The sequence below is a fragment of the Asterias rubens genome, chromosome 3 (assembly GCF_902459465.1).
Source record: "Asterias rubens chromosome 3, eAstRub1.3, whole genome shotgun sequence".
Taxonomy (NCBI): Eukaryota; Metazoa; Echinodermata; class Asteroidea; order Forcipulatida; family Asteriidae; genus Asterias; species Asterias rubens.
Genome location: NC_047064.1, coordinates 14,880,471 through 14,896,774, shown reverse-complemented (window position 1 = coordinate 14,896,774; position 16,304 = coordinate 14,880,471). Strand labels below are relative to the sequence as shown.

The 16,304-nt window shown below is 38.7% G+C and overlaps 2 protein-coding genes across 2 annotated transcripts in view; both read right to left on the bottom strand.

Moving 5' to 3' along the window:
- LOC117288563 (PTB domain-containing engulfment adapter protein 1-like) overlaps positions 1 to 15,495 on the bottom strand; it is a 31,912-nt gene extending 16,417 nt beyond the window's left edge. Inside the window, exons 1-4 of the mRNA XM_033769470.1 lie at positions 15,347 to 15,495; positions 8,014 to 8,089; positions 6,234 to 6,295; positions 5,836 to 5,907 (exon numbers count right to left, since the gene is read on the bottom strand). Of these exons, the coding sequence (XP_033625361.1) occupies positions 5,836 to 5,907; positions 6,234 to 6,295; positions 8,014 to 8,044 (165 nt within the window). The 5' untranslated portion in view covers positions 8,045 to 8,089; positions 15,347 to 15,495. The remainder of the gene's footprint in view (positions 1 to 5,835; positions 5,908 to 6,233; positions 6,296 to 8,013; positions 8,090 to 15,346) is intronic.
- LOC117288096 lies at positions 8,162 to 8,680 on the bottom strand. The gene has a single exon (XM_033768796.1). The coding sequence runs from the start codon at positions 8,678 to 8,680 to the stop codon at positions 8,162 to 8,164; it is 519 nt and encodes a 172-aa protein (XP_033624687.1).
- Positions 15,496 to 16,304: the final 809 nt, after the last annotated feature.

Below are 16,304 nucleotides of genomic sequence, written 5' to 3'. Positions count from 1 at the left end.
ACCAGTATTTCTAAACCATGAAGGGCGTTGTGTGAACAAAATTTATATGTATCGGTAATGCAAAACAAGTAAAACAAATCGATATTCCATTGTTGTTATTATCATTGTTATTATTAACCACTGATACAAGAAGACAACATACAGCCAGTCAAAGATGAGATTACAACTGTAATTGTGATTTTAAGATGAAAAGTTAAGTGCTGAAAACATTGGTGAATTAAAACACAAACATCTTTGAGTTTTTTATTTCATTTCAACTATTCTGGTTGTCAAGCCAAGGAATCAGAAATACAAACTTAATCACTGTACTAGCCAAGAACCCAATGGCGAGAAAACAAGGAAGGAAGTTTCAGATTTTAAAAAGAATTTTTTTTCTAAGGAAAGCCCACGCATCAGGGCCCAATTTCATGGCTCTGCTTATCGACGAATTCCACGCTTACGATCACGGATTCCCCCCTCTTAGGTGCAAGCGCCAAATTTCTGCGCTAGCCTTGTGAGCGTAGAATGCCTAGTAACGTTAATACGCCCGCGCAGAAGCCAAAATTCACCGCTAACCCCTGAACTACGCTTGCTGTAAGAACAAAAAATATCCTGCTATCGTAAGCAGAGCCATGAATCCTAATTCACATAGTGCCCCGGTGTTATTCGAATCTAGGTCCTTGAGGTGGAAGGAGAGTAAAGATACCACTGTCAGACTATGCCAACCCGATTGCCTTATCACCAAAGAGCCCAATTATACCCAATACCTTAGGGCCAAAACCATCATATTCTATCTCTGTGTATCTTTGCTTATGAAGAAATTTAGGTTTTTTTCTGAAAGCACACCTTACACCCAGCTCCAATTTTGTTGCCATTTAAAGCTCTAGAACAAGGACTCCAATTGCATTTTTTTTTTTTTTTTTTTGCATAATCACTCAACTCACATGGCCTTAGGCCACTATAAGGTGATGGCTACACTTAACTTAATTGAATACCGTCCCAAATCAACTGTCACCTACTCCTGGACCTGCTCAAGGGCACAAGTGTCATGGCTGGAGAATCGAACCCACACTCTACTGCCGACAACACTAGAGCTTGGAAGAAATCATTTTAGGTAAAAAAAATACATGAAACCCTTTCATGTAGTTCTAGAGATTAAAGTGAAAATTGAGAGTGATGTTTGGCTAAGGTTGACTTAAACGGAGAATGAAGGGCAAACAGGCGGACTTCTTTTTATTGTGTGTTTGTATGCTTGGGGTTTCTGCAAACTTGTTTGCTATACATGTGTGTTTAATGACAAAGTAAATGATAAGTTATGGGGCTACAGCCTAGTTTCATCATGTTTTTTATAGAGCTGCTTAAAGGCACTGGACATCTTTGGTAACTGTCAAAGACCAGAATTCTCACTTGGTGTATCCCATGCATAAAATAACAAACCTGTGAAAGTTTGGACCCAATTTGTAGTCAAAGTTGCAATAGAATAATGGAAGAAAAAACACCCTAGTTGCACAAGATTTGTGCTTTTAGATGCACTGAATTTGAGACCTCAGCTGAGGTCTCAAATTCAATTCAAATATTTTAGTGCAAAATTACTTCTTTCTCCCAGAAAAACCATGTTACTTTAGAGGGAGCCGTTTTTCACAATGTTTATACTGTCAACAGCTCTCCATTGCTTGTTACCAAGAAGGTTTTGATGCTAACAATTATTCTGAGTAATTACTGAAAATTATGCTTACCAGAATAAGGTTGCAAGTAGTTGCAAGCCAAAATACCATATTACATATTCCGACTGCTTTCCTGCATGTTTTTGGTTAGCAGAGAGTTGTTTTTAACTCATAATTTTCTGCTTAAATGATAATTACCAATTTGTGAATACAAATAATTTTTTTCCAACCTAAGACCTTATTCATACCATTACCAATCCCTATAAAAATATTTCCCTCTGAAATACTGTGACAGTAACAACAAAATTAAGCTACAAGCTGTTGTCAGTTGGTGGTGCCACCAACGAGTTCTACCCGGAACATGTGTTGAGTACAAGTAAGACATTAGATTAGAGTGATTTTTGTACATGAATATATGAATTTGTTAATGTTAATTTGGGGCAATTGAGACCAATATGAAATTGCAGTCTTTAAAGGCACTGGACACTATTGCTAATTACTTCAAATAATTGTTAGCATTAAAAACTTTCTGGGTAACGAGCAATGGAGAGCTGTTTACAGTATAAAACATTGTGAGAAACAACTCCCTCTAAAGATTTTTTCTTCTTATGTTTTTATCTCGGAACTTCGACAACCAATTGAGTTCAAATTTTCAAAGGTTTGCTATTTTGTGCATAAATGTTGAGATACACCAAGTGAGAAGACCGGTCTTTGACAATTACCAAACGTGTCCAGTGCCTTTAAAGGGTCTGAATACGTTTGGTGATAACTCTGAAAATTAACGGCAATAAAACCTTACGTACAGTAGTAGGAAGTACAACAGCATTGAATATTATAATGCATTTTTAGCAACTTTTCACTACGAAGTAAGTAACAGATATCATTTTTTCCTCGCATAATTTGAATCTGGGAAACGTTACCGACAGTAAAGTTTCTCAGAATGTGTATTCCAACTGCAGATTATTCTTGCTGCTAGGACATAAGCACTCTGGAGTTTCGGCAATATCTCAAAAACGCAACCACCTTTTGAAAGGAAATTTCCACAGGTTAGTTTTATTGTATATATCTACAACCATATTTGATTGAAACAAACAGAGGTGAGTTCCAATTACCAAAGTGATACAATCCCTTTAAAGGCACTGGACACCTTTGGTAATTTTTAAAGACCTTTTATTCTCACTTGGTGTAGCCCAACATATGCTACACCCTTGTTTACACTTTTTTGTGTGCTTTCAGATGCATAATAAAAGCTTAATGCCTAGTCTTTAACATTTTAGTGAGAAACTACCCTTACTGCAGAGGGAGCCGTTTATCTATCAACAGCTCTCCTTAAGCCATTTTGAGATATGGCGGACACAATGCTTCAACACTGTAAGGTTTGGGTAAACTTCTCTGCATACACCCAAACCAAACAGTACACTCCTATCTTGTCCGCCATACCTCAAAAAGGCTTATTGCTCGTTACCAAGTAGGTTTTGATGCTAACAATTATTTTCAGTAATTACCAAAAGTGTCCAGTGCATTTAATACGGATACATAATCCTTGAGTATTGGATCAGCTTTCTCGGTTTGGATTCACATTGTCCTACTTACATGAAACTTGCGCAGAGATCCTTGCGTATCAAGCTGTATATAACATGAGTTTAATATCACACACAAACAATAAATCAAAATTGGCCGTCTGGTTTTGTAATCACTGTAATCGTCGGCTAGCTGTTTTCAAATGAACATGAAGGGAAAGAAGTTGATGTGAAATCAAATCTCTGTAAAAATTTTCCTTTTTTTTTTTCCCTTTTCTTTTTTTTCTTTTAGGGTTTCATTCATTGTACTCTTGTTTTGGGGAGGGGAGGGGAACAGGGTACTGAAAAACTCGGTCTCTTTTTTTACTATGAGTGAAATATTATGTTACTATTGGGTTTTTTATTTGACAGAAACATATGTTTGGGCAGCCTTCAAGCCTTAAACTAACCAAGAATTTACACCACAGGTTATTTGATTATTACCAGCACAATGCACGACAAAAGGAAACAAATTAGTCCAACAAATTAAAGCAAGTAGACATTAAAAAAAAGATTGATTTACAAGAATTAAAAGGCTCGAGAAAAAAACAAGAGAATCTGTGATTTGAGCAAATTAAGAAGCCTCGTGGATTGACCTTTGACATAAGTCTGGCAACCAGACTAAGTAATTATTTCCAATATAACAAACTATCCTTCCTCAGTTACACACATGGGGCTCAAACAGGTCTGCGTCCAGGGGCCGATTTCACAAAGCAATAAAATTCATCGCAAGACAAATTTTTAGTATCACCATAGAGATTTGTATTGTGACATCACACTTTACTTAGCAACTACGATTGATTTGAAGTTACGATAAATTTGAGACCTTTGTGAAATCGGCCCCAGGGCCCAGTTTCATAGAGCTGCTAAGCGGCCAATTTCAAGTTTCCAACCTTACGGTATACCTGTGCTTATACTGTATGAAAATGAATGATGTAACAATGCATCCATTGTGAACGTGCAAGCTGGCCGCCTAACTTTCTTGATACAAGCGCGCTTAAGCATTTTTTGTTGCTTTAATCAGCACAAAAAAATTGCTTATCATTAAGCAGCACTATGAAAAATGGTCCAATGAGGCTTAACAAAATGTATCCATGGAATCAAGGGTTAGTGCTTTAGTCCATTTACAGCTTTAAGCCTGGTTCATACTTCCTGCGAATGCGAATGCGATACGAATGTTTAATTCGCAACGAATAATTCGAAGCAGTTCAACTCCGTTCAACTTGCGAATATTGGTGCGAAAGGAGGGTTGTGACGTCAAATTTGCTTCGCATTCGCATTCCCATTCGCATTCGCGTTCGCAGGAAGTATGAACCGGGTTTTAATCTTTAAAATGACGTTCCCACAGACTGCTGAAATGTCGTACTATCATGGCCTGGGCCCCAAAGCTCTACATCATGTGTTTGCGCACTGCAGTCTGAGTACGATAATCCAATAAAAACATGATCTTGCTAACAACTCCAGTCTGGGTACCAGACACAGGTCAAAGGTTACACAGCAAAAGCAAACTCGATTTAGGAATCAACGCGAAATTAGAAATAGGACAAACCTTGCTAGTGCTAGTATAAACCTCCAAGTATCACAAGTAAATGTTTAGAAAGTAATGAACAAAATAGAAAAAATGAATTCATAAAAAGCATTTTTGGGCAAGAACCTACTTTTAATTCAATATTTTCAAAATCCATAATATTTCACCTATAGATCCTACAAGATCCCACGACACTTCCACAATAGAGCGGTTCGAAAATTCTTCATCCAGAGATTTATTTCCTCTTGATAGCAATAATGTGCTCCAGGAAACATTGAAATGAAATGCCACGAAAAAAGAAAAAAAATCAGGAAATATTGAGAAAAAAATGTCAAGGATGAAACCAAGCTCTCCTTACAAGAATGTGTTATTAAAAGTAGTGGTCATTGTTTGGATTTTGTCAACATAATGCTTAAAGGCAGTGGACACTATTGGTAATTACTCAAAATAATTATTAGCATAAAATGTTGAGATACACCAAGTGAGGAGACTGGTCTTTGACAATTACCAATAGTGTCCAGTGTCTTTAAAATTAACAAGAGCTGCAAAGCAAAAATTTGCTTAACATGAAATGTCTTCCTTGATAAAAACAGGATTACCTACAAAATTTCCATATTGCTTGGTACCTGTATTCAGCTGTTGATTGATTATCCTGAAAATCATGTGGAATTTGGTCAATAAATCCTGATTTTATCAAAGCAAAATTTTCAGGCTAAGCACAAATGAAATTGATCAAAGCAACATTTTCATGCTAAGCACAAATGAAATTGGGCCCCTGGCATTTCAGCTGAATAATTTCGCAGGATGCTTACGACCATTGCCATCCTTATACCAAGTAATCATTATTTTCAACAACAGGTGCACACATATATGTTTAAATTATGAGACCCATATATAGCACCTTGTAAGGGTTTTAAAAGGTGCTGCAGTGCAACATACTGCCAACTGGCTCCATTCCAAAATGGCCAAAGCTTTTCTGAATTCCCTGTACGTGGCTAGTTAATAACTTGATTCAGAATACAAAATTTAAAAAACATTTTTTGAAGGGAATTCCCAGTACGTGGCTAGTTATTAAACTTGATTCAGAATAATTCTAGGGTATTACCTTGAGTTTGCGGACAGCCTCTCTCACCACTTCAGCACCTTTTGGATTTTCTACTTCAGTGTTTCCGATCAGCTGCAAAGACCAAATGAAGAAAAAAAAGGTTTTTTTTAAACGATGGTCTGAAGAAGTATGCCTGGAGCTGCATTGGTTTCGAATATTCTTGAAATTTAAGAACTATGTGCCAAACAGTAGCTGAGCGAATGCAGCTGAACGCACTACCTTCCAAACTTTTTACAAAGCAATTATGGTTAAGTGCCTTGCTCACAAGGGCACAAGTGTCATGACGCCACCAGGGCTTTGGTCCCATGAAGTACACTGCTCGGCCATGACGCACCAGTTAATGATACAAGCATGGAATTTGGCCCAATGTACTTGAGAAAGAAGGGAAGTGTTCTTACCTTGACGTTGTAAACCACATGTCCGCTTGTCAGAGCTGTTGTAGGGTGCACCCATCTTCTTCCTTCAAACCAAAAGGAATTTTATTCACTCACGTGAACATGTCAAAATCAGACTCAAGTACAAACAAGTGAAAAGGGATTAAATCGTTTTCGCGAAATCAAGAATCAAACCAGTTATAAAATGTGAGACTCAAAATTAAGAATTGCATCAAATTTTCATTTACTAAAAATCATTATCCCAACCTTTCAGAGAAATTTAAAGACGAATTTCAAATTTCCAGCAACTCTTTTTAGTACAAGTACAAGTGAAAAGACTCTGGACACTATTGGTAATTGTCAAAGACCAGTCTTCTCACTTGGTGTATCTCAACATGCATAAAGTAACAAACCTGTGAAAATTTCAGCTCAATTGGTCATTGAAGTTGGGAGATAATAATGGAAGAAAAACACCCTTGTCACACAAAGTTGTGTGCTTTCTGATGCTTGATCTCGAGACCTCAAGTTCTAAATCTTGAGGTCTCGAAATACAATTCGTGGAAAATTACTTCTTTCTTGCCTACCACCTGAGGAAATATTGCTTTAAAATTTTCTGCTAAAGCAGAAATAAGCACTAGCAGGACACCGGGTAACTATGCTGCATATGACATGGTATTTTGGCTGATAACCGTATTATGTTAGGCATATAATTTTGGTGGTCTTTTCTACTTGTTCTGCTTTATATCAGCTTTATAAAATTGTGCCCTGTAATTACAGCCTTATTAACAACCATTCACAAATACCCCAGACAATTTAGCTGTTCTATTTGGTAGAGATCGTGTCACGTGGGGGTGTTTAAACCTTTGATAATGACCGGTGTTTATAACCGGTTGTGAGTGGAGACTCCGCGCTAGTCTTGATGCAAGACGTTTCTTGTTACCGCCGATGCAGGCGCTGTCGGTGAGTTGGCCGCGCTGTGTGTGAAAGGAAAACCAGCGAATATGCACCAAGACTATATGCGCATGCGCACGAACAGAACCGGAAAACACGCGCGTACGGATGTCGTACATGTATGTAACATGTACTGTACATATACCATGGAGGTAGAAACATACAGAGCTCAAGCACTCGGAAAAGTTTTACAGAGTTTCTTACTTTATTACGCCTTTTAACCAATAAGGTATTTATGAATGGGAATAAAAGGGTTGCTACTAGTTCTTTCACGACCGTTTAAAACCATGCAGGGTTGAATTGCCGTGTAATATTGCGAGGGCCTTAATCACAAGGCAGTTGGACCGTGCCTATTTTAAACGACCGTGAAAGAACTAGTCGCTACACATTTATTCCCTTATTACTAAATACCCCAGGCAATTTCGCTATTCTTGTTGGTAGAGAGCGCATCACTTGGGGGTGTTTAAACGATTGATAAAGACCAGCTGGAGCTGTTTATAACTGGCTTTATCACGCGGAACGCAATTCGTAGCTATTAGTAACAGCGCATTAAGAATTTCTAAACACGCGTACACACAACCCATGCGCACCGAATAGATTTTTTACAAAGTTTTCGGAAAAACCTCAAATTTTCCGATTGTCAAATTGTCTATAGTTGTAATTTGTAACAATTTTTCAGCAAAAGGGCATGTATGAATGGGAAAAAAAGAGTAGTGACTCATTCTTAAACGACCGTATAAAACCTTGCAGGGTAGTGGCTTTCGGCTTGGGCCTTTATCGCACGCCCACGATCCGGCCAGTTTTATTTGTCATTACCCTTTTATTCCCTTATTTAAAAACCAAGTTCACATACCCGACTGCTTAGATCCACTTTTCTTGCTCATTCTGAGAAGTTGGTCAGTAATCCTCTTGTTCGATTAAAACACCATCTGATCAAGAAGAAGAAAAAACATGAACTACATGAAATGAATGCAGTTAGTCTGTTTGGGTCAATCAATCAATCAATCAGCCGCAAAGACAGCATTGGTCCGTCGCGCTGACCTCCTATGTCCATGTTGAACAGCTTGGTTCCAGATAGCCTCTACCTCGCTCGGTCGACCTAGTTGAGCAATCCAGGGACTTCTTGGGCGACCTCTGGGCCTCGTCCAGCCGGTGGCTGGGGGTCGACCCTTCCAGGCATTTATAGCGATGTTGAGTGCCTTCTTGGCTGGGGTGTTATCATCCAGGCGCGCAATGTGGCTGAAGAGGGCACGCTGTCGGCGAAGGATTAAAGAGGCTATCGAGGGGAGTTGTGTTGTGGCGATGATTTCGTTGTTGCTTATGAAGTCAAACCAGCGAATACCAAGGATGGATCTCTGACATCGTAGGTGGAATGCTTCTAGACGGCCAGAGTCGCATTTGAGGAGGGTCCAGGTCTCTGATCCGTATAACAGGACAGGGATGACACACGTCCGGTAAATACAGAGTTTTGTAGTTAATTTTAGCTTCTTCAGCCTCCAGACCCTGCGAAGGCTACTCATGGCAGATGATGCTAGGCCAAGCCGTCTGAGGATGTCGGGTCCACTGCGTCCTGTGTTTGAAATTTTACTGCCAAGGTAGATGAAGTCCTCGACAACGTCTACAGATTGACCGCTGACCAGGATATGAGATGAGGGATTGTTCTGATTTGGTTTCTGAATTTGAATTTTTGTTTTCTTCCAGGAGATGTTGAGGCCCAGGTTTGAGGCCTCGCTCTGGAACGACTCGAGAGAATTTGTCAGATCTTCGGACTTGTGACTTGTTTGGGTGATAGTATACAAATATTGACTTCTTCGAGTGCTATGGTTAAAACTATGACTCCCGAGGTGATCCCCGGAGAAAATAGAACGCTACGTGGATCACTGAGTCAATATTTGTTTTATAACACCCCAAACATTTCTAAATACTGTACTATTATCATTAAGTTACAGACCTGAATGCAACGATCCACGGACGACGCGAATACAGATTGCAAAAACTTTTACTGTGCTGCATGTAGTGTCGTGCAATCCAAAATGGTTACAGACTATTAATTTATCATCCTCGTACACGCAACGGACGTCTGGGTACTGTGCCAGTCTCCCGACTAGCGCACAGCAAACCGAAGCACTATCACATGGCCGTCGTCTAGCAAAACTAAGACATGTCATGTGACGCGCTCTAAACCAATGAGCAGGCAGAATAATTGTATGGGGTGTTATAATAAGCAATGTTCATAGTCGGTGATTTGTTTTAAATCATTCATTTATTCAAATAAACTAAGTAAATATAGACAGCTCTTATTTCTTGTCGGGTCAGTATACATTTGGTAATGAATCTGAAAATGAGCGGCAATAAAACCTTACAATTGGTAAGAAGTACAGCAGCACTATAGTACACATAATGCATTTTGAGAAACTTGTCGCTTCAAAGTACTGTGATATATGGACAATTATATCACTTTTTACCACTAAAGATTTGAATCTAAGAGATGTGACTGTCTGAAATGTTACTGACAGTTATCTCAGATTGTGTATGCCAATGAATTGTGGATTATTCTTCTTGCATGGATATCCATGGATATTTTTGCAATATCAAAAAATGCTACCACCTTTTGAAGACAAGCTCAGGTTAATTTTAAAGACACTGGACACTATTGGTAATTGTCAAAGACCAGTCTTCTCACTTGGTGTATCTCAACAGATGCACAAAATAACAAAACTGTGAAAATTTGAGCTCAATTGGTCGTCGAAGTTGCGAGATAATAGTGAAAGAAAAAACACCCGTCACTCAAAGTTGTGTGCTTTCGTTTATGCTTGATTTTAAGATCTCAAATTCTATTTCTGAGGTCTCAAAATCAAATTCGTGGAAAACTACATTTTTATAAAAAAACTATGTGTCTTCAGAGGGAGCTGTAGCTCACAATGTTTTATACTATCAACCTCTCCCCATTACTCGTTACCAAGTAAGGTTTTATGCTAATAATTATTTTGAGTAATTACCAATAGTGTCCACTGCCTTTAATGGTACAATGTACATTATCAAGGATTGAAAAACACAGTGAGTTCCAATTACCAATCGCATACAATTCCTTTATAATACAAATGAGGTGTTTTTTATGAGCACAGTGGTTGAAATATTTTCACAAGTTGAAATATAGAACATACCATCTTCAAATGAAAAGTTTGTAATTCTCATTGGCTGTACGTGCAGAAGTCTGTGCTTAATCACACACAGGCAGTACAGTTGTTAAAGATACCTCAAACAATTAGATACATCAAATTAGATCCGGATCAATCAATAAATAAACTGAAATCAAAGTGCAAAAGACAATTCATAAATTGTCAATACCACCAGGGTCAACTACTCTGACACTTTGACCTTGTCAACAGTATACATGTATCATCAACAAGGACAAGAGACAACGAATGCACAGACTGATACGTATCACATTCAGCTAACAATGTACAATGTTTATAAAAACGAAGCACCATAAACCTTGAAATTAAGACACTGTGCATTGTGTATTGTAACTCTCTGTATTGATCCATGCATAAGTAACCTATGACCTTGAATTAGTTTCCATTGTAAATGTGGTGAACATGACACTGCTCGACTATAGGGCATTGTCCAATCATGGAGGAAGAATCCTCCATGGTCCAATGGTCCACATATCTCAGCATGTAGAGAAATGGTGAGGTTCATCAGGGCAGAGGAGATGTTAAAGAGACAATTGGAAATATAAACATTTCCTTTGATTTCTTTTAACAAACTTTTGTCACCTTCATTATGTCAACGTTAGTTTATTTTCATGTTGAAACTTATTTCAACCACAAAAATTGTGTAAAGAAGAATTTCTCATAGTTACATGTATGAGCTAGAACATTATGAGTTCAATACTGAATTACACCAACATTAATGTCAATGTTTTCCTTGTGGAGAACGTAACATTTGCACCCAGGTCATTGTGGCTTGGTGTGGCCAAGCACTGCAGTCAAGAACACCAAATTCAAGCTCTAGTGTTTCCGATCAGCAGTGGGTTCAATGTCCAGGTTTTGACAATTGTGTCATTATATATAAGCACTGTATTTAGCGTTTGGCGTTAACATTGGCACTTAACCATAATTGCGTCATCCTTTGGATTCATTACAACGTGAAGCCATAGGTCCCCTGTCACGTCAAAGCACCCCCTTACGCTTTTAATGGCTAAGAGAAATGGTTTGCCTGTGGGGTTAATTCTGGCAGTGGTCAACAAGTACACTGCAGCATGTGTACACTTAGTACACATGTATGTATTGTAAGGCGAACTAGGGCTCATCATTCAAAAACTTCAACACTTGTCTCAAAAGGTGTTACAGTGTGTCCAAGCGCCTTGGCCCCATAAGGTTCAAAATTGATCAACAAAATTGGAAGTTTTTTCATCATTACCATGAAATAACAGTAAGGGGCAGGCCTATTGTACAAAAATGGTGGCACTCACGTCATGATTTCCATGAAATAACAGTAGGGGTCTACTGTACAACATAGTGGCACTTTTGTCAACATTATATGAATTAACGGTAACCTGGGATACATTTTCCAGAAAACCCAAAATAAAATAAACTATTATACTTTTAAGCGAGGTTGGAGATTCAGTGACAAGAATATATAATCCATTCTGCTTTTAAATTAATACAATGAGCTTTACCCTCAATAATACAGTATCTGGTATCTCCTTGGATTTTAACCTTGAAACTGTTTTTTCTGTTCTATCAGTATCTGACACATATCATGAGTGGGTTGCAGTGACCTGTGTACCCATTACTAGGCTAAGGCTATCACAACGCCTTGTTGACCTTGGGGTCATACTGCACTGAATGATTTCACCATGGAGGTAGGATTGGATTTCACTTGAAGTAGCTGCCCAAAACATATTCAGTTGAGCTACTCAAAAAATCATCATTTGCTAACAACACTGTGAAGGCATTTGGTCCTCGTGAAAAAGTGGGAAACAGTTATCAAGTGCAAAGACTGACCTACACCTGTACATAGTACCACATCATGGAGGAAGACAATTTTCTTCCTCCACGGGATGGTACACATGGTGTAGGCTGTAACAGGCTTTATAGAACTGATTAATAACATTTTTCGACAGGGCAAAAGAAAATCTGAAATAAGACTTTAGTGAATGAATGGACACCTTTGGTAATTGTCAAAGACCAGTCTTCTCACTTGGTGTATCTCAACCATTACATGCACAAAATAACAAACCTGTGAAAATTTCAACTCAATTGGTCTCATTAAGTTGTGAGAAAATAGAAAACAACAACCTCCATGGTCACACAAAGTTGTGTGGTTTCAGATGCTTGATTTTGGGACCTTAAAATCTAATTCAGAGGTCTTGAAATCGAATTAAAATATTTAAGTAGAAAATTACTTCTTTCTCAAAAACTACCTTACTTCAGAGAGAGGCATTTCTCACAATGTTTTTCACTATTAACAGCTCTCCATTTCTTTTTACCAAGTAAGTTTTTGTGCTAACAATTATTTTGAGTAATTACCGAAAGTGTCCAGTGCAAATAGAATTCAGTGTCACAAACCATGTTCAGTCTGAATGTTAAAGAAACACGTTGCCTTAGATTGGACGAGTTGGTCTATAAAAAGTAGAATACAATGACCACACAAACATGCCTCAAAATTGCACGGTTTTCCTTTTACCTCGTAGACTAACACAGTCGGCCATTTATGGGAGTCAACTTTTTGACTCGTCAACTTTTTGACTCCCATAAATGGCCGACCGTGTTAAATCGCAAAGGAAAATGAAAACTACGCAATTTCGACTCTGAGGCAAGTTTGTGTGGATCATTGTATTCTACTTTTACAACATATTTCTACCCATATATTATGCATTTTATAACAAACGGTTACAAACGCTTTTCAAAGACCAACTCGACCAATCCAAGGCAACGTGTTCCTTTAAATGCAATGCAAGAGTGCTCTATGAAACAGGGTTCTGCCCACACTGGTCGGTGGCAGAAAACCCCCCACGGCACTCAGGATTCCCCAACCATCAACTGGAAGAATTTCCTCTGTTTCTGACCCCCACACAATTTCACAGTTTTCAAATTCCACTTGCAATTTCATTTCAAAGTTTTTCAACGAAATGTAAAATTGGGTGTTAACCAGTAATAATGCTATCTGAAGCCATTCAATTTGAACACTTCTTTGATTCAAGTCGACTTATACCATACTGATCTATCTCGCAATGGTTTCCAGGGAAACATTTTTCCTTCACTAAAGAAATCCAGGGCAGAACCATGATGAAATTGTTCCCTGTCTTGTGTTCCCACAAGTAAATCTAGTAATCCACAATTAGCTTAGTAGGCCTACACCACTGTCATTCCAGTCCAGGGATGTAAAATATACACACAAAAAGATTGCAATCTTGGACAATTGTACCATGATCAAGTACCGTATGAAAGGCCAAGCCCCTACCTGTGTATGCCGGCTACTCCCCCTGTGCAAGGTACTGGGCTGACTATGTGCAAATAGTGTGCAAAGCAAAAATTAATGTACAACAAATTAATTCACATATCAAACACATTTGAGAATGCCTCAGATTGCACAGGGTGCTGAATTAAATTTTGATTGTAATCAAACGCAACATTTCTGGTGTTGTTTTGTTTACATGGGTGATGACTTGGTTGAAAATCACCGATTAGGTGAGCATTTCAAACCAAAACAAGGATACCCAACAATTTGATATGTGTAGCCTACCATTTTACTTTCGTTACATGTCACACAGGCTACAGCAAAAACCTTGAAAAATGGACAGGTTAAAAGTATGAAGCTGAGGATTTGAAACTTTGCATGGTGGAAATACGATATAGAAAGGTTTTCGGTAACACCATGTAATGACTATCTCTAATGAGTTGGGGTGGTTCTGAAAAGAACCGCTGGTTTCAACTAAGCTTGGGCGATATCACGATATTATCGAATATCGCGATATTAATTTGGAAACGATTTCGATATCGGATAGATTTGGTTTTAATCGAAATATCGATATATCGCGATATATCGCGCTAATCGCGATATATCGCGATATCGATTAAATATCGCAATGTATTTGCTAGCTGAGACATCTTGCACCCCATAGGTTTGGAGTAAAAACAGAAGAATAGGTCATTAGAACACCTCTCTAATGCTATGACTGTCTCTTCTGCAACTTTCACTTGGAGTTTGAAGACTGATGATGTCAAATTTAATTAATCGCGATTATATCGAATATCGCGATATATTGTCGGCGATATATCGTGAATAAAATAAATCGATATCGCCCAAGCTTAGTTTCAACTCGACGTTTCGATCAGTATGCTCTGATCGTCTTCTGGAATCTCCAGAAGACGATAGACGTTAGACGGGAACCTGGTAAGTTTTTGTGATTTTTCTTCAAATTATTTCCTCAATGTGGTGTTATAAATTATATGGTTGGTAGGTACTTCTAGGAGCCTTATAGTTTCTAGAAGTAGTTTGTATCATTCATTTATCCCCATTTAGACATTGAGGATCAAGTTCGTGTTCCTAGTAGTATTTACTATTTATTTGTGTCACGGTTTTCAAAAGTGGTAAAAATTGAGAAAATCTGCTGACTAGCTGTCGAAATGGTACGTGTTTAACAATTTCGCCCTGCACACAATTTCGCCCTGCGGAAGCTTCGTAACCCTCCGGCCTGGCGGCCGTCGGGAGGAGGGTTATGTTGTCGCAACTAATGCAACGGAGGAGTCCAACCTGGGCTAGAGAATTAGAGGGCGAGGTAATGTAGTTACCTCTAATATTATTATTAGTAATAATGATGATGATCCAACCACCGTTTCATAATTAATCTATCAATCATCATGAACATCTATATCATCATCACACTCACACAGTCACACAATCACACACTCAGCAGTGACACAGTGTCAGCAGTAAACATTTATCAATCAGGATGGTTTTATAACAAAACTGTCATGACTGTGTGTTAGTTACTAAACTAGTGTAGTAGTAGTACTTAGTACGTGGTGGGTTAACGCATGGAGGTAGAATTCTACCTCCATGGTTAACGTTAGTTAAGAAACTACAATTTGGTTCATACTGACACAGATGATAAAGACGTCGGCAAAAGTGGCAGACGGATGGAGAATTGTTTCCGAAAGTTGTTTAAAACTTACTTGTGACTTCAGTAACTTCCGCAATAATTATGACAGGCACACCGGTTTTAGTCGACCTAAATACACCCGCCTTCAGTTCATATGCTACGTGCACTGTACGTACTTTTGTACATAGTGTGGCACACGGTATGTGGTGCGTGTGGGCCGGGTTTTTTTTATCCACAAAAAGACCATTACAGTTGTATAGCGCCCTCTCTTGTCTAATGAGCGGATTGCCTTGTACTAATGAGTTTTTGTTAATGAGTTTTTGTTAACTTTCAGCAGAAAATGTTCCCATTAGAGTTTACATCTCTTTGTCTCTTCCGAGAAAATTTATAAATTAATTTTTGCTTACCAAAGCCCTTCAGTAGGGAAGCCCATTGTGTCAAGGGGAATAAATTAATTTCACATTGGCATTATTTAGTTTATTTAGTAAATAATTTGCAGCTACCCGGTAATAACTAGGCCTACTTCCCCGCCACATCCCGTAACCCAAACTGGGAGTGTTATAGTCAATCACATATCGCGTGCGATCTTTAGTTGTGGCTCTCTAGTAACATCGATCGGTATTTATATAGGCTTTTTGACGCAAGGCGACTATAAAAAGTTAACAACGGCCCACAACTGGTTTAGCCTACGGTCCTATCATGTGGTGGCCGCAGATAATAAACCTGCCAAATAATATTATGCAAGTTTCAAATAACATCTTTGAATTCGTAGCTTCCTCGTCCAAATAGTATTGTCTAGGTGAATCGGAGATATATCGAGTTATTGTGTGGCTTCAAAATTAAGTCATGGGATGCATGCCCGCAGGGTGGGCAGAGGATTCAGGTTTACATGCTCCCATCCGGCCCTCACAATTCCCTCCCCCCCTCTCCCCCTCCCCCCTCCCCCTCCCCCTCCCCCCTCCCCCTCCCCCCTCCTGCTGCACAGAAATGTAGGCCCATCCTTCTTGTAGTTCAAAGGCAGCAAGAACTTA